The sequence below is a fragment of the Acomys russatus genome, chromosome 21 (assembly GCF_903995435.1).
Source record: "Acomys russatus chromosome 21, mAcoRus1.1, whole genome shotgun sequence".
NCBI lineage: Eukaryota > Metazoa > Chordata > Mammalia > Rodentia > Muridae > Acomys > Acomys russatus.
In genome coordinates this window covers 44,695,541-44,714,018 of record NC_067157.1, presented here as the reverse complement: position 1 = coordinate 44,714,018, position 18,478 = coordinate 44,695,541, and the positions used below count along the sequence as shown (strand labels likewise).

General features: G+C 44.6%; 2 protein-coding genes across 2 annotated transcripts in view; both read left to right on the top strand.

Annotated features, from left to right (window-relative positions):
• Window positions 1-598: 598 nt before the first annotated feature.
• Window positions 599-10,246, top strand: Nup43 (nucleoporin 43). The gene is made up of 8 exons (XM_051164647.1): window positions 599-760; window positions 1,096-1,218; window positions 2,454-2,531; window positions 3,801-3,981; window positions 5,234-5,369; window positions 6,447-6,598; window positions 7,758-7,880; window positions 9,917-10,246. The coding sequence occupies exons 1-8, from the start codon at window positions 641-643 to the stop codon at window positions 10,144-10,146; spliced, it is 1,143 nt and encodes a 380-aa protein (XP_051020604.1). The 5' UTR covers window positions 599-640; the 3' UTR covers window positions 10,147-10,246.
• A 2,899-nt stretch (window positions 10,247-13,145) lies between these two features.
• The window catches only part of Lats1 (large tumor suppressor kinase 1), a 34,087-nt gene continuing 28,754 nt past the window's right edge, over window positions 13,146-18,478 (top strand). Inside the window, exon 1 of the mRNA XM_051164645.1 lies at window positions 13,146-13,263. The gene's annotated coding sequence lies outside the window, so the exon portion shown is untranslated. The remainder of the gene's footprint in view (window positions 13,264-18,478) is intronic.

The following is an 18,478-nucleotide window of genomic DNA, read 5'->3' as shown; positions in this document are numbered from 1 at the left end:
TATGAAGCTCCACAGCTTCCAAATGTCTGCGTTATATGTACAAAGTTCATTGGATTGTATCATCTTTGTGTCAGGTTAATTTCAGTGTGTGATGATTTTTTTATTTGCAACATTTTTATAATAAAGGGTTTTTTGTTTGTTTGTTTGTTTTTTGGTTTTTTCAAGACAGGGTTTCTTTGTGTAGCCTTGTTGTCCTGGACTTACTTGTAGACCAGGCTGGCCTCGAACTCACAACGATCCACCTGCCTCTGCCTCGCAAGTGCTGGGATTAAAGGCACGCGCCACCACGCCTCGTTTATAATAAAATTTTTTAAAAGAACAAAAAAATTTTTTAAATAAAACTTCTGGTATTATACGGCTGTTGCGTAAATATATTGTCAGAGTTCCTAGACTGAGTTGGCGTTAGGAGACCCCCCCATTGCCCAAGGGTTTAGGCGCCAGATCTTTATTCAGCAGAGCTGCCTCCAAGGGTAAGCATCACAGGCTCCTATAGTCTAGGGGCAGGCGCGTCCTCTGCGGAAAATTGGCTTTCTCCAGCCACCGTCTGCTTCATGAGGCCTTATCCAATCAGAATTGCGCAGGAAGGGGCGGGCCTGAGAAGCGCGCACTGTGCTTTCTGTTGAACCTTGCTGATTTCAGCATGGAGGAAATTTATGCTAAGTTTGTGTCTCAGAAAATTAGCAAAACCCGCTGGCGGCCGGTGCCTACCGGGAGCCTGCAGACCGCAGAGACCTTCGCTACGGGCTCCTGGGACAATGAGGTACCCCGTCCCGCGCGGGCCCCGGCTGCTCTGCTCCACGCCCCCAGCGCCCGCGCGCGAAAGCAGCTTCTGGCAAGTCAGCCTGTCTCCTGGTCGGCTGCTGCCTGCTACCTGAGAGCCCTGGCGGTGTATCTGCGCCTCCGATCCAATTTTAAACCCTCACCAAGTCTGTAGTCATTCCGTCCGAAACGGGCCATATCTCTGATCTTTTCAACTCTAACAATCTCTTTGTCAGAGATGCTGTCGAAGCAAGGTCGCCTGAAAGGCATTCTGTATTTTACTTTTCCTAGAGTTGACGTTGTCGTGACCTCAAGATAAAACTTTCTGCTTTGTAGGAAAATTCCGTTTCACTATGGTCGATTGGAGATTTTGGAAACTTAGATTCTGACGGAGGGTTTGAAGGAGACCATCAATTACTCTGCGATATCAGACATCATGGTGATGTCATGGATTTACAGGTAAAGCTGAGTTGCTCCCCAAAGCTAACTTTGGAAATTCGAAACTACATTTAGAGGTAATGTATCACCCTATAGTTTGTCTGCTCTCGCCCCTGGTTTACAGGACGCCATGAGTTATAATTTGCCATTGCAGCACTTAGTAACAGAAGTGGGGGGAGAAAGGGAATTCAGATACATCAGTTTTCCAATTAATTGCCCACGCCGGCCATGTGGTGCAAGCCTCTAATTCTAGACCAAGGGAGGTAGAGGCAGGAGTGATCTCAAGGCCAGTCTGGGCTGCATAATGAGACCTATCTTAAGTGACAGTAACATTTGCCCACCTACGTGCCAAGCGTTTGGTGAGTTTTACACAGGTATACTAATTTGCATTGCATGGCTGTGAGTCAGGTTTATCATTGTGTGTTGGTATAAGGATAATCTCAGGACCTTGCATATGCTAGGGAAATGCTGTCTGCCATTGAGTGAGTGTACTCCTGCCCTCAAGTCCTGTTCACTACTGCGCCAGTTAGGTAGAAAGATGGGACTGTTAGCTTTTGAACATATATAGTAAATATTGGGCAGGACTGCTTTTATATGATTCCTTTAACAACTTAGTAGAAGTTAGTGTTACCATTTTTAAATGTTTATCAAAATGTAAATCAGTTTAAGTTTTCAAAGCTGGATTGGTGATAGATGCTTGTAGTTCCCAGCTTCTTAGGAAGTGAAGGCAATAGGAGCTCAAGATGAGTTTGGGCAACAGAGACAACACACACACACACACACACACACACACAAATAATCTGTATGAAGCTGGGTGGTGGTGGCGCACTCCTTTAATCCCAGCACTTGGGAGGCAGAGGCAGGCAGATCTCTGAGTTTGAGGCCAGCCTGGTCTACAAAGTGAGTCTAGGACAGGCAAGGCTATTCACAGAGAAACCCTGTCTTTAAAAAAAAAAAAAAAAAAAAAAAAATGCCTACACTTAGGCACAACTTATTTCCAAACTTTTATATTGCAGCCCAAAATAAAAAATCTGGAGTCAAATTTTAAAGTTACTATTTATCCTTCATGAAAATACTCCCAATTTATATAAAAGTTTTTATTTTCAGATGTTAACACATTTAATTTGCTTAGTGCTTATAGGCTACCTGCTTCTTTAAATCCTTACAGGGTTTGCTATTAGTCAAGTTGAACCAATGGAATTTTTTTCCCTGTTAGTATTTCCAAATCTATAATAATATGCGGAATTTTTGTTTAGTTTTTTGACCAGGAAAGAATTGTAGCTGCTTCGTCAACAGGCTGTGTAACCGTTTTCCTTCACCATCCAAATAACCAGGTAAAGAACTTCAGTTGGGAAAGTAAACTTGTATTTTAATTTATTTCTGAGGAGGCTTACAGAAGATTGCTTAATAGTGTTTAAACATGAAGAGGGCACACTCCTGGAGCACCCACATTTCCAGAGGCTGAGAGCAAAGGGTTGTGTGGTCACAGTAGCTCCAGACCAGCCTGGGCAGCGAGTGCAGCACAACCTCACTGAATGAGGAGAAGTCATGGTAGGAGAAGACACTGCCCAGGTTTTAGGGGTTGCTGAGACTCTCAGACATGGTGAGCATGCATCCTTGCACTAAGCTTTACTCCCACCCCCCCCCCTTAGTACTACAGTCTTGCTTATGTTTGCTTCTATGGAAATCAGACATCTTTTAATATAATATATATTAAATATATACCTTAATATACAAACTGTGTTAGTTAGCTCACCAGAGTCATCTGCTGGTGGTAACTTTCCTATAGGTTTTTTTTTGTTTGTTTGTTTTTGTTTTTTGGTGAGCTTGTCTAATAGTCTTTGGCAGGCATGAAGGGAGAAAGCAACAAGTAAGCAAGTGTGCATGCTTGGCTTCTAGCTAAATAGCACAAAGAGCGGGGAGAAGCCACCTGAAGACCTTTCTGTTGGGGCTGGAGAAGTGGCTCCGCAGATAAGAGCGTGTTCTGCTTTTGGAGAGAACCCTGGTCCCATCCCAGCACTCAGATCCGGCGGTTCACAACAGCCTGCAGCTCCACTTCTAGGGCATCTAACTGGCCTGGGCAGGCCTCTACACACACACGTGCATATGGTTTTTATTTTTGAGACAGGATCTCACTATGTAGATCTAGCTGGTCTCAACTCCCTATGTAGACCACGCTGGCCTTAAACTCAGAGACCCACCTGCCTTTGCTCCCTGAGTGCTGGGATCAAGGTATGTGCCACCATGCTCAGCTTTAATTAGTTTTCTTATTCGTGTCATATAGAGGTTAGTCCCTTACACGTGACGCTATTCTCATAAAACTTGAAAGAATGTTTGAACATTCAGCTACTTGGTGACAGAAATCATTAGTTTGAAATAAATGTGAGTCGAATTCAGAATGTACAGAAATTTAATGGAAATAGTCTCTAAACATCATCTGTAAACACAAAGGAGAAGGGAGACTTGTTCGTTCTTCTGGAAAGACAGGAAACACGTGTCCTATAATCCCAAACACTTATAAATCCTGCCTCAAAAAACCAAAAGAAGGGCTCATCCATTAGAATTTTGTCCCGATTAACAGTGTGCTCATTTCTGATGCCTAGACTCTGTCAGTCAGTCAGCAGTGGCCTGCAGCTCACTACCATGCAGGTCCCGGCAGTCCTTCCTATAGCAGTGCGCCATGTACAGGGATTGTGTGTGACAACCCAGAAATTGTTACAGTTGGAGAGGATGGTCGAATAAATCTCTTCAGAGTTGATCACAAGGAAGCTGTAAGAACTATAGGTGAGAAAATGCTGTTTCTTCTATCCATTACATAGGGCTTGAACTAAATAAACATGCTCTTAAGTGTTTGAAGGGTGTGAAAATACAGACTGCGTGTGGATAAGGCCAGTATAAATGATTTATAACAGTGCAGAAAGATGGTGTTTATATTAGCAAGAAGGAATTATCAGATAATTAGGGAGCAAGTGACAGTAATAATACTAGAATATGACATACTAGAAAACAGGGGAATCATGGAGACAGTAAAACTAGACAGCAAATTACAAAGTATTCAGTGACCTGACATTAGATATTTGTTATTGGAGTGATGACAGGTGAAGGCAGAGGGGTAAATTGGGATCCGATTGCAGAGAGTACTGAATCCATAGTAACAGAAGTTAGAGCTCTTTATATGGCAAGCAAATTGCTCTTGAAAGTCTTTGAGTGGAACGACAGACTCCAGTGGTGTCTAGCCGGTGTTACAGGAAATGGGTCTTGATTGTGCTTCAGTAAGACTTGCCTGAGGAGGTTCTAGGTCCCCCACTGTAGACCCCTTGGATCAAAATCTCCAGGGACTGCACCCGGGCGCCAGTTCTTACATTCTTTGTTTAATTTCAGAGTTACAGCAAATGCTTAATTGCTAAGGGCTACTGCCTGCTGGCAGTGTACACAAGTGGCACAAGTTTAAGTTTGGAACTATCTATCTTGTGCCTCAAGTCTAAAGACTTCAGGACATCCAAGAAAAGAGCCATTATAAAAGCGAGGTACTGGGCACACTCCTTAATGTAAGCACTCTAGAGGATGAGGCAGGGGGATCCTGAATTCCAGGGGATGCTGAACAACATAGTGAGATCCTGGCTCAAAGCTTTCCCTAAAGACCACGTAGCAACAGTCATGAAGGATGTCAGTGAGGAGCTGCTGCTGAAGGTGAAGATAACATCTGCTGTGAGTGTCCAACAGCACAGGTCAGAGCAAGCTTTGTACCTGCCACTGGGTTCTAACCCAGGACAAGAAAGTTCTGTGAGAAAGAGTGATTCAGTACAGCAGTCTTAAGAGGAAATAGAAAAACAAAATGGCAAATCAGCCCTACATTTAGTGAACAGTTGCCCCGTGAGTGACGTGTTCTACCAGGGTGGAGGAGGGTCTAGACATGCATTTGACTACACGGTTCTCCATGCTGAGTCGTCATTAGAGACTGGATTTGTAATAGTTCAGCCAGCAGGGGAATGTGTCTCAAAGGCGCCTGCTAACACTACCCTTTTTCAACCTGTAGATAATGCAGACAGCAGTACACTCCATGCTGTAACCTTCCTTCGAACTCCTGAGATTGTAACAGTAAATTCAATTGGACAGTTAAAAATATGGGATTTCAGACAACAAGGAAGTGAACCCTGTCAGATATTATCCCTGTAAGTTTTGATTGGTCATTTCAGTAGCGAGATACAAAGTTATGTTTAATGAGTCATTGCAATCAACTTTGTATTTTTAAATTTTATTTTATGTGTATAGGTGTTTTGCCTGCTTGCATATCTGTCTACCACATGCATGCAGTGTCCCCAGAGGTCTCTTGGGACAGTTGTGAGCTGGGTGCTGGGATTGAACCCAGATCCTCTAGAAGAGCAGCCAGTGCTCAGAACTGCAGAGCCATCTCTCATCACTTTATTTTTTAGCTTTGTCTTTTAATGCATTTTGGAGACACTGATCCATGATTAAATTGAAAAGCAAGGATAACATAATGGAGTTGATTCTATCATATTTAGCAAGTTTTTGTTGTATTGATTCAGAGCCTTTATGCCTTTGTAGTATATATTGTTTCTGTTTATCAAATGATTATATCAATAGTGGGTAAAATACACTATAGACATGACTGTGGATAAAAGACAATTCAGGGATATTTTTTCAGAGCAGAAATCACCCTTTCTAGATGTGTAATCTTTGCAGCTTTCTTAAGCAACTAAAATGTAGTATCAGACTGGAAAAAAATTATATGAACTAATTAAAAGCATAAAGAATGGTTGCTGTAATTGATACATATTTTTATTTTTAGTTTCTTTCTAGTTAAATTGGCTATGTGCATGTGATTGCAGGTACCCACAGGACAGGCTTATGGAATGCTCCTGCAGCTGGAGGTAGAGGCAATTGTGAGGCCCTGCTGTGGGGCAGTGAACTCTAGAATAATACCTGCCTGTAACTGCTCAGCCAGCTCTCCAGCTTGACACATACTTTTTCATGGAAATCTTTCTTATGCATCTTACCTATGTAATTTTGCTTCCTGTGTTAACAAATTGAACAATGAGTAATTGTAGCCTTTAATTCTAAAATTTTATTATTCATAAATACATTTAATTAAAAACTTTTTGGCATCACTAAGGTTTAGTATCTCCATCGACATAATTTTGCCATTTAGTTAGTAGAATGAAATGTTTAGTAGGTAAAGATAATTGTCCTTTTCCTAATCTTTGATACTGTCTTGTCGTCTTTAAAAGGACTGGTGACCGAGTGCCACTCCACTGTGTTGACAGACATCCCAACCAGCAGCATGTTGTAGCAACTGGTGGCCAGGATGGAATGTTGAGTATTTGGGACGTTAGACAGGGCACCATGCCTGTGTCTTTACTCAAGGCTCACGAGGCTGAAAGTAAGTGTTGTGGAAGCGCAGAAGGTTTCTGTTGGATGAGTTATTCCTAAGCATGTAATGCTAGTCGGGACCGTTTCACATCACAGCTTTTATTATCTGAAAAGTATAAGCTAGATAATCCTTTCCTGTGTGTAAGCTCTTTACTGTTTCATCATATCTAGAACTGCAGGAACTATTACTGCGTGCTCATCTTACTAAGCTGATTTTCTTAGTGTTTTTTTTATAACTAGAACCGTGGGCTAAACCGTTATACTACCTCTTGTCAGGTTATTGATTGTTATGTATAAACTTATCACTTCATCTTTGCTGATTTGTTCATGAATTACTCTTGTTGAGTTTTGCCATAGGTCTCACATTGTAACCCAGGTGATCCTGGAACTTGCTGTGTAGCCCAAGCTGGATCTTACCTCACTCCAGTCCTCCTGCTTCTGCTGCCTCAGTGCTGAGCTTACAGGCATAGTCACCAATAAAACACAGTCCCGGCCCCCATCACTGGGGACGGAGACAGGGCCTCAAGACGTGCTCTGCCCCTGAGCTAGATCCCAAACTCCAACTGATCCTTCTGCTTGATATTTGCTTTTTGTGAAAGGGACTCTTTATCATCGTTCCATTATTCAAAAAAGCAAAACAAAACAAAAATCAGGGGGCTAGAAAGATGGCTCAGTGGGTTAAGAACACTGGCTGCTCTTCCCAACACCTACATGGTGGCTCATGACTGTTAATAATAACTCTAGTCCCAGGGGATCTGATGCCCTCTTCTGGCCTTTGCTTGACTAGAAGAAATACAAGACAACCAACATTTAGCCAGTACTGCAACTTGACCTGCTGAGGAAATGTTCAGCCAGGTATGTGTGACCTCAGCAGCTAGGAGACAGGCAGGAGGGTTAGGATCAGGGTCAACCTGTATCCCAGCTGCTGGGATCACACTAATAGATAAAAATTGAGCAGCTTACTCCTGTGCACATGAGCTGGGGAACCTATAAACTTTAAGTCAGTTGAAAATCAAAGGCTTCAAAAGTAAAGAGATGACAGAATATAACCTTTTGGTGACTATAATGTGCAGATAGAAAAAAGCCACTACTTGTGGAGTGGACCAGAAGATACCTGTTACATTGTTTAACGTTTATGGACTATTAAATTGACTCCCTCTGTCTCCTAGTGTGGGAAGTTCACTTCCACCCATCCAACCCGGATCATCTGTTTACTTGTTCTGAAGATGGATCCCTCTGGCACTGGGATGCCTCCACAAATGGACCTGAAAAGTCTTCTCTCTTTCATCAAGGTAAAGGTTTCTGTTTGCTGAATCTTTGTTTCAGGTCTTTTAAATGTCAAGTTGAGTCAGGATCTTGGTAAGTAGACCAGGCGTGGCCTCAAACTCATAGATCTGCCTGCCTCTGCCTCTTGAGTCCTGGGATTAAAGGTATGTGCCACCAAACTGGCCTATATTCTCTTATTATTATTTCTTTTTAGATGCACTTTTATGTGTATGGGTGTTTTACCTACATGTATGTATATGTACCATATGCAGTGCCCACAGAGGCCATCTCCCTAGCTCGAATATTCTCAGTGGTTAAGAGTACTGACCACAGTGGAATAAGACAGGAAATAATTGGGCAAAATACATAAACTTTCTGTGTAGAAGGGTAAGCAAGCCAGGGGGATAAAGAAAAGGTCAAGATAGGCCTAATGGTACCTCCTAGGATCTGAGAGGCAGAGGCAGGATAATCAGTGTAAGACCAGCTTGGGCTACGTGAGAACCTGCCCCCCCCCCCCCCGCCCCAAACCAAACCAAACAAAAACAAAGAGAAAGGGATGCAGAGATGGTTCAGCACTTAAGAGCACTGGCTGCTCTCCCAGAGGATGGTGTTTCAATTCCCACCAGCAACATGGAAGGTAACAACCACCTGTAATTCTAGTTCTAGAGGATCCAGTGCCTCTTCTGGTCCCCATGCACCAGGCACACACATGGCACACAGATAGACAGGCAGGCAAAGTACCCTAAACACAAAATAACCAAAGGGGAGCAAAAGGAAAGATTCCTTTTATTTTTAATTATGTGCTATTTATAAACATTCATATCCCAGTATGTGTATCTGAGTGTAGCTGGCAGCCGAAGCCAGAAGCCAGCATCAGACCTTCTGGAGCTGCAGCTCTAGTGTTTGTGGGCATCTGTCGTGGGTGCTGGAAACTGAGCCCAGCCCCTCTGTGAGAACACTGTGTGTTTTTCACAGCTGAACCATCTTTTGGGCCCCTATAAGTTCATTCACATGAACTAGGAACTTGCTTCTTTTGTTTATTTGGTTGGTTTTTTGATACAGGTTCTCTATGTAGTCCTGGAATTTGCAATTTAGCCCAGGCTGGCATTGAACCCACAGAGATCCTCTGCCTCCCAAGTGAGGAACTCATATTTCTGTGCACCTCTTGGGTTCTTTTCCCTCATTTTTGGTTGTTTATGGCACCTCTCTGAGAGTTTCCATTAGAATATTAAACAGAAGGATTGGGAACAACTAAATTTCTGTTCCTTAAGACTGCAAATTTTGGTATCCATATTTTCCCTTCAATAGTTGAGCTTTTACTAACACTGAATAAGTTTTTAGCCAAAAGATGACATGGTGGTGAGATGGCTCAGTGGGGAAAGGCACTGCCACCAAGCCTCACAACTGAGTTTGATTCCCAGAGCCCACATGGTGGAAGAGAGCACTAATTTCTACCAGTCCCCTTCTGGCCTCCACACGTGTGCTGTGCTATCATGCACGCATGCGTGCTTGTGCATGGGGCACGCACACACAAAATAAGTAAGTAATAAAATTTTTTAGGATAACTGGAGGCAGAGGTAGGCAAATCTCTCAAAGTTGGAGGCCACCCTGATCTACATAGTTAGTTCAAGACAGCCATGACTACACAGAGACCCCCGTCACGAAGAAAAAAAGACATAACAGAACCTTTGCATTATCTTGGGCTTACCACACCTCCACCCCCCCCCCCCCCCCCCCCCCCCCCCCCCCCGCCCCAGCCTGCTTTAACTGGGTTAAATCAGAAGCTTTATGTTGAGTGATACAAAGTTGGAGAATGGTTGGTCCGCAGTTGGTAGACCAGTTTGGGAAGGATTAGGAAGTGGCCTTCTCAGAAGGGATTTGTCACTAGGGGTGGGCTCAGAGGTTTCAAAAGCCAAGGCCATTCCCAAGCAAGCGTCTGTCTCCACCTTGTGGATCAGGAAGATTCTCAGCCACTGCTCCAGGCCTGAACAGTTTTCATTACGAGTTGCCTTGGACATGGTGTCTCTTAAGATCTGCTTCTTTTCCCTTCTGTCCTCTCCAGGAGGAAGAAGCAGTACTTTCCTGACTCACAGCATAAGTAACCAGGCCAGCGTTCACCAGTCTCTAATAAGTTCCTGGCTCAGCACAGATCCTGCCAAAGATAGAATTGAAATCACAAGCCTGCTTCCCAGCAGGACTCTGTCTGTAAACAGTTTGGATGTTTTAGGTCCCTGTCTTGTTTGTGGAACTGATGCAGAAGCTATTTATGTTACCAGACAACTATTTTCATGAAAGTGAAAAAACTCAGTTATCATCTTATCAAAATGCAAAATTTTATCATCAGGAAAGCGTTGTATTTGCAAGGGAACAATAAACTGTTGTTAACGGTGGTGTCCAGTTTTGGCTTGATGATTGGCTCTTTCCTCAACACTATTAGACTCTGATGGGGAAAGATCATTGGAGGGTCCCAGTGCTGTTCAACTCATGCCTTCATTTAACTTAACATTTCTTCAAATAAATAACCATGTAGAATACAAGCAGAAGTGTGTGAATTAAAACTGCATAGCTAGGGGCCAGAGACAGCTCAGCAGTTAAGACCACTTGCTACTCAGCCAGGCAGTGGTGGCACATGTCTTTAATCTCGGAGGCAGAGGCAGGCAGGTGGATATCTGAGTTCAAGGTCAGACTCTAGTATGCAGAGCTAAGTCCCAGGACAGCCAGGGCTACACAGAGAAACCTTGTCTGGAAGAACAAAAATAAAGAAAAAAGAAAAAAGCACTTGCTACTCTTGCAGAGGACCCAGGTTCAATTCCCAGCACTCACATGGTGACTCACAGCCAACTGAAACTCCAGTTCCAGGGGATCTGGCATCCTGTTTTGACCTCTGGAGGCACCAGGCACCCGTAGTACATACATTCAAAAATACGTAAAAAGAAACAAACAACCCTATATAGCCAACAAACAGGTTTAAGGTGGTTTGCTGTGCACACAAGGCAGCATAGGGTTCAGGTATTTCAAAGGATGGCAAATGTTGGCTTCGCCTTGAAAACTAGCCATATCACATACCAAGATACTCCAGCTGTCAGTGCCTGCTTAAATGAACCAAACTTATTTCTCTCTCACACACACACACACACACACACACACACACACACACACACACAAAATGTTTCACATCACCACATTCTAGAATTATAATTTAACTCTTCAGCTTAGTGATAGTTTTCTAACATCTAAAAAATTGTGCTGATACGGAAAGTGTTTCAAAAGTAGTTATTCTGCTTAAAGGTTGAAAATGTTAACAAGATAATTTCATATAATCATTGCTAAATTGGTAATGCTGGTGCCCTCGCAGCCTTGGCTCCATGCTGGAGGTCTGTGGTTGGGGACCTGCAGCCTTTGCCCTGGCCTCCACTCCTCACAGCCCTGCTGCTTTCCCAAGGATCTTTCACGCTTCCACCCTGGCTTGAAGCAGGGGCGTAAGCCTCCTTCCCAAGAAGCAACTCCAGCTCCGTAGTTTAGGTTTTTTTTCTTTAAACCGGGTAATGGTGACGCACACCTTTAATCCCAGCACTGGGAGGCAGAGACAGGCAGATCTCTTTAAGTTCGAGGCCAACCTGGTCTACAAAGTAAGTCCAGGACAGCCAAGGCTACACAAAGAAGCCATGTCTCAGGAAAAAAAAATTTTTTTTAAATGGTTCCAATCAGCCAGACATGATCTATTGAGTTGCATGTCTCTTAAAATGTTAACTATGGGGGCTTGGGGGGCTCCAGAGATCGAGAGATGGATCAGAGGTTAAGAGCACTGGCTGTTCTTCCAAAGGTCCTGAGTTCAATTCCCAGCAACCACATGGTGGCTCACAGTCATCTATAATGAGATCTGGTGCCCTCTTCTGGAGTGCAGGCACACATGCAGGCAGAATACTATAAACATAATAAATATTTAAAGTAAATAAAATGTTAACTACCCGCCAAAGCACAAGATGTGGACTTGGATTTGCCGGAAGCCTCCAACAGCTGAGTGGGGTGAAGCCATACTAAGGATTTTACTATGACAACAGATCTAAAGCAAAGGCAGCACCACACTAAATACTTCCCCAGCCTCCAAATTTGATCACTATAGGTTTTCACAGCTGAACTGTTGGATACAGTACCCAGTAATTAACACCCACCCACCCGGTGGGGGCAGGGAAAACAGAACTGAGCCTGTTATCTCAGCTACTTCAAAGGCTGAATGAGGCATGGCTTGTCTGGGCTACCAAATGAGTTCAAAGCCAGCCCATATAACTTAGGCCCAGTCTCAAAATGAAAACTATTAAGATGTTCCGAGGATATAGCTCAGTGGTAGGGCACTTGCATAGCATGGGTTAATGCCTGGTTACACAGGGACGTCAATATTTTTACTTTTTAGCCTAACGCAAAAGAGATTATCTGAAAAATAGTGATTGCATGTATTTCCTATCGGCAAAACTGGGGTAGGTGTTCATAATTTGCAGGGGGTAGACAGGCCTGTGTTGGCAGGCAACATTTAGAAGAATCTCAGCACTCGGGAAATCGAAGTGAGGCAGGAGATCCAGCCCACCCAGGGCCGTATGATGGGCCCTATCTGGACCAAATCCCCACAAAGAGAACAATCCACTTAAGTCCTAAATCAATGATGCATCCCGAACGGCAGATTCAGCTTCATAAGAAACAGTACTTCTGACCGGCCCGTTACTCCAACCATGGCTACAATGACCTCTGCGGCGGATCCGACTGACCGAACTCTGCTAATCAATAGGTCCAGTTTCAAGAATACTCCATCTGGCTGATTCCAAAAACACGTACGCTCCAAGCTCCTGAAGACTCGGGTTTTATTCAAGCCCTACACACATCTTGCCTCGTGACGCCCGCGGTCTCGGAGCGCCGCTCGCCACCCTTTTTCCTGGTGGGACCCACGCTCGCCGCGTCTCGGTGCGGAGCCAGAAGGCGGTGGTACAGACTCCACTCTGGGGATAACGCTCACCCAGACTCAGGGCAGCGGGCGAGGGGCCGGGCGGGAGTCCACCGGTCCTTCGCTCGCTCCGGGCCCCACCGGGGCGGCCAGGAGCCCCCAGTCTTCGGCCCCCGCGCAAGCGACGCCGGGAAATGCCCACATCCGGGAAACCCGCGGCGGACTGCGGCGGCGGCGACACGGAGTGGAAGGCAAAATGGCGGCGGCAGCGACGGCCTGGTGCTGAGGGGAGAGCCAGGTCCTCGCGACCCCGCGTCGGGCCGCGCTGGCCGGCCACAGTCCCCCGGCCTGTGTCCCCGCCCTGTCCCATCCCGAAACCCGAGCGACCCGAGGGCCCCGGGGACGGGCGTCCGGCCGCCGCGCCGCCGGCCCTCGGGCCCGTGGCCGCTGTCCAGGAGCCCCGCTCTCCCCGGCAGGTAGGTCCGGAGCCGGCGCCGCGGGTGGGGCTCACTGTCCTCGGGAGCCCTAGTCCGCGAGGCGGTGGCCGTCGGGGCCCACGCCCATCCCCGCTGGCGGGGTCCGGGGGCCGCTGTGGACCGGCGGGCTCAGCGGACCGGGTCGGGGCCTGACTGGGCTGATTGCCCTGCCCCGGGGAGGTGAAGATTGGCCGCACCCGGCGCCGCAGGAAGAGCCCGGGGCACTGAGGCCTCGGAGGTGCGAGCTAGGCTGGGATGAGCGGGTGGCGGCTCCCGACCACAGTCGCCCCTCCCAGGTTTAGAGTGGAGATAAGCGAAAGGTGTTAGGTTTTGTTTTCTTTTCTTTTCTTTTCCTCACGGAAGATTGCACCAGACCAGCCACACTTCTTTTGCTTCCCAGAGGCCCTCGGGTCGGGGTCTACCTTGAAGCTATCCCAGGAATCTCTCTAGCCGGCTGCAATAGGTTAGGTCACCGCTAAGTGGCAACGGCTGGGGGAGACGGTGTCACTTAGCCAGGAGTGTGTGTGTTTGAAGTACGGAAAACGAAGGAAAGACAATTGTTTATTGTCCCTCTTTTCTTTGTTTATTGAAAAAGAACTCCGAGGGAAAAAAACAATGACTCTCAGGTGACTATCCCTCTTCGTTGATAATCATTTTCCAAGGGAACAAGGATTAAAACGGTCTCCATTTGGAAATACGGCTTTTAAAATGTGTATCCTTTACAAGTTATAAGCCCGATGAGCTATAAGTACAGTCTCACGCAATATGGAATCGCTTAAAGTTTGGAAATTAGCCTGAATGCCAGGCACCAGGAAGGTTGTCAGACGTTTATGGATTATTTATTGAAGGTTATTATGATTTTCTTTAGACAGGGCCTCACTATGTAGTCCTTGGCCTGGAACTCCACATGTAGACCAGGCTGACGTGGAACTCAAAAAAGATCTTCCTGCCTCTGGGATTGAGTTGTGTGCCCCCATCCCCCGAAAATGTTAAGGCTTTTGGTTTTTTGTTTAAATCAGTTTTCCTCTACAAGGAATAAAAAGTTATGGCCCTCTGCTAAGATAGCTTGAGTTTTTATTGCCTTAACTAAGGTTTACCCTTATCTAGTGAGTAGACAGGTAATATGGACTTGGTGATTCCCTGACGAGGGCAGCCGGAGGAGCCTTTGCATTTCTCTTATTGCAAGGTGTTATTGCAAGAAATTAGATCATGGCACATGCTGGGAAAGGCGCACTCTTTCTGTGCCTGATTATTGATTGAGTATGACTTGAGAGTCTTCAAAGCAATGAAAGAATTCTCGTAAGCTATGTGTATGACACTTGGCTTTATTTCCATCTGAGTTTCTGGTTTTCATGCTAGTGTTTGTTCTGTATGCATATAATGTTGAATGGTTCCTAATCTGATGATTTCATTTAGATGTGATATTTAGATGACTTTTGTATCCTGCAAAAGTTTAGTAATATATGAAGGAGAAATGGCCACTTTTCAGTTTCAGTATAAAATATAAATGGTGGGTTTCCCTTGGTTTTCTGGTACCGAGACCTGTGTATAGGTAGGCCTTAAGTGGGGGCTAAGGGAGCCCTCTCCCAGCACCCTCTCTCTCTGAGACAGGCTCTCACTAAGTTGCCTGGGTTTTTGCCACAACATTCAGCAGCTTCCTTCCTTTCTTCCTTTCTTTCTTTCTTTCTTTCTTTCTTTTTCTTATTTATTTTTGAGACAGGGTCTCTGTAGCCAGGCTGCCTAGAATTTGCCATGTAGCTAAGGATTACCTTAAATTTATGATCCTCCTAAGATTACAGTCATATACCATCAAGCCCAGTTTTAGAGTCTAACCCTTTGCTAGGTATATAATCCTTGGCTTTGTGCATGCCCAGCTGTACTCTGCAAACTGACCTACACTCCTAGCCTCAGTTTTCACTTTTGGTCTGTTATTAATTCTTCTTTCTCCACCTCTCCTTCCTCCTTCTCTTATTTATTTTATGTGTATGGGAAGGTTTTACTTGCATGTGCATCATGTGTGTGTGCCTGGTGCTCGCTGAGGTCAAAAGAGGGAGTTGGCTTCTCTGGAACTGGGGCCACAGACAATTATGATCTGCCAGTGTGGCCCTGGAGTTGGAAATCATGTCCTCTGGAAGCCACTTAGTGCTCTTAACCACTGAGGGCCCCTTGATCAGTTAGTTCTCAGAAAGTAATTGGGAGAAAATGTTAGTGGACAGATGTCTCAGTAGTGCTCTCTAAACACTGAGACTGCTGCTAAGAAACAATTCATATCGCTCTTCACCAAGTATTTTAGCAGGTTGTCTTTATAAAACTTAATCCAACCCAAGGTAACACTGTTTTTGTTTCTGAGCCTGGTTCTTACTCTATAGCCCTACCAAACCCTTGAACGCTCAGAGATCCTCCTGCCTTAGCCTCTGGCATTCTGAGATAAAGTTGTATGCCACCGTGCTTCAATGTAAAGCTTTGAAATCTTACTGTCTATATGTAGCTATTTTGCTAATAGACCAGACAATGCATTTTTGGGAAAGTTCCATTTTTTTTAATGGAATTTTTTTTTCTCTTCAGTCTAAAGCACTTCAACTGTCTTTTCCAGCTTGAGTTTGATCTAGAAAGCTTAAAATATAGGTGTGGTGAAAAGTACCCTCAGCTAATCCATTCTGGCATTACCTCCAGCCTACTACAAGATAACCTTACACAAGGCACTTACTTTCTAGAGCTTTTTCTTTGTCCGTTACGCAAACACGGAGACATCAAATCGTCTGTGAACCTGTGATCTAGGAAAAAATAAGACTAAAGCAAAAACATTGTGTTTGAATCACGGAAAGTGCATCTTGTGTTTAGGGAATAAAGTAGCTGTAGAAGAGATTTGATGTTAGGGGGCATTTGAATGATGCCTTGAAAATTGAGTATAAGTTGTACAAGAAATGGAGCAGAGATTCTCTCAAGCACACATTAAAGAGTAAAGACATTAAAGTAGAAAATCATGCAGTATGTTAGCAGAGAGGCAGTCATTGGCTTGGCTAGAGTGCGAGGTGTGTAAGTATAGAGAAAGAGGTATGGACCTGAGGGACAAAGTTAAGAGTGAGTACTCCTCTGTGGACAGAAGCTGACCAGGTGCTTGTTGAAAACATGGATCACACTTAGTTGATGTTCAAAACAACTCTGTGAGAAAGGTCCAGTTTTTGCCAACATTTGAAGATGAGAAATAGGCACGGAAGCTAAGTAGCTTGCCCAAGATCACACAGCTAGTCAGTTTAAAAGTGGAGTCTGGCTAACGGCAGAGACTGGCTAACGGCAGAGACTGGCAAATCTTTGAGTTTAAAGTTAGCCTGGCCTGCATAGGAAGCTCCAGGCCAGCTAGGGCTACACAGAGACTGTGGAGAGGGCTGGAGGGCAGGCTAGGCTTCCTACCTGGGCAGTGTGCTGTTGAGTCATTTATGCTAATGGAGTAGGGACATGGACCATGATAGGATTGCTCTTTAGGAATACTAATCTGCACTGTTGTTCCTTGAGCTAAGGCAATAAGCTGTTTTGTCTTTAGTTCTTTTTAAAATTCTGTTTGCCTATTATTGAGTTTTCCTATGTCATAGTAATAAAGATGATGGAGACTTGATAGTGTCTGTGTTAGCCATACTTTGTTGAAGGGGTTGTTAATTGGTATACCTTTCTGAAAGGTGAGCTGACACTACTAGAATTTAATTAACTAATGTTTGTGGTGTTGTAGATCAAAACTGGGCTTTAGGGCATGCTGGACAGTTGCTCTATATCAACACTGAGGTATGTCAACAGCCCAGGGGCCTTATTGTAAATATTTTTTTTTCACAAACACATGTATATCTGGGGTTTTTTTGTTTGTTTGTTTTGCAATGCTGGATCTAGAACCCAGTACCTCTCAAATGATAAAACACTGAACTACACCTATAGCCATGAGTTCTCTTTGATCCAGCACTTCTGCTACTGAGCGTTTACCTTGAAGACTACTCAATAGAATGTGCACAAGGACTTTTACTGTGTGGTTGCTGGTTGGGTTTTCTTTTGGTTGAGGCAGGATCTTGCTGTGTAACTCAGGCTGACCTGGAACTCATGATCCTGCTTTCAACTTTCTAGTGCTGGGGTTGCAGACCTGCCCCCACTGTGTCGGGTTTGTAGAATATTTATATTAGTGGATTTTGATACATTGAGGGAATATGCTGTATGCATGTAACCTATAAAGCATAATAAATGAACTAGCTTCCTCCATTCTCAGAACTAGAGTAATCATGTAATTGAAATTATCAGTCTTGAATAGTAGAGGCTGTTTTGAACTCACTATGTAGCTAAGGTTGGGCTTGGACTTTGATTAGATATGTACACTATACTTGCTTTATGTGGTGCTGGGGATTTAAATCAGGGCTTTGTGCTTGCTAGACAAGCAGGCTATCAACTATTTACGTCATTTTATTTTTTAAGGCAGGGTCTCCTTTCATCTGGCCTCAGATTTCCTACAAAGCCACAGGTGACCTTGAACTTCTGATCCTGTTGTCTCTACATCCAAAGTACTGGTACCAGACCAAGGTACCATCACACTCAGTTTAATCTGGTGCTGGGGAGAGAACCCAGGACTTTACCCAATCTAGGCCTTCACTCTACTAGTTGAACTCTATCTACACCCCATTTGTTTGTTTGTTTGGGTTTTGAAGACCTCTGTGTAATACCCCTGGCTGTCCTGGAGCTCTCTTTGTAGACCAGGCTGGCCTTGAACTGACAGAGATGCGCCTGCCTCTGCCACCGAAGTGCTGGGATCAAAGGTGTGAGCCACCACTGCCATTTATTTATTTTTGAGACAAATTCTTTATAACTCATACTGGCCTGGAGCTCAGGAGATGTCATGAACGGAAGTTACATGAGGGCCTCAGCTGACACACTGAAGCTTTGTTTGTTTCCCATTTATTTGTGTGTATATGCTACAGGCAGATGTGGGGGTCAGAGGACAACTTGGGGGAGTTGGTTCTACCATGTGGGTTCTGGGGATTGAACTCAAGTCTTTAGACTTGGTTGCAGGCACCTTTCGTGCAAAGATATATTGCTGGCCCTTAGCATACAATAAACTTTGGTTTTTAATAAGTACCACATCCTTGCCACAGCTTGGATCCAGGAACCCTAGTGAGGGATGACGAGGTGCAATGAGGGAATGAAGAAAGGAAATCACAGAAAAGCTGAGATTTGGTGGTCTGGG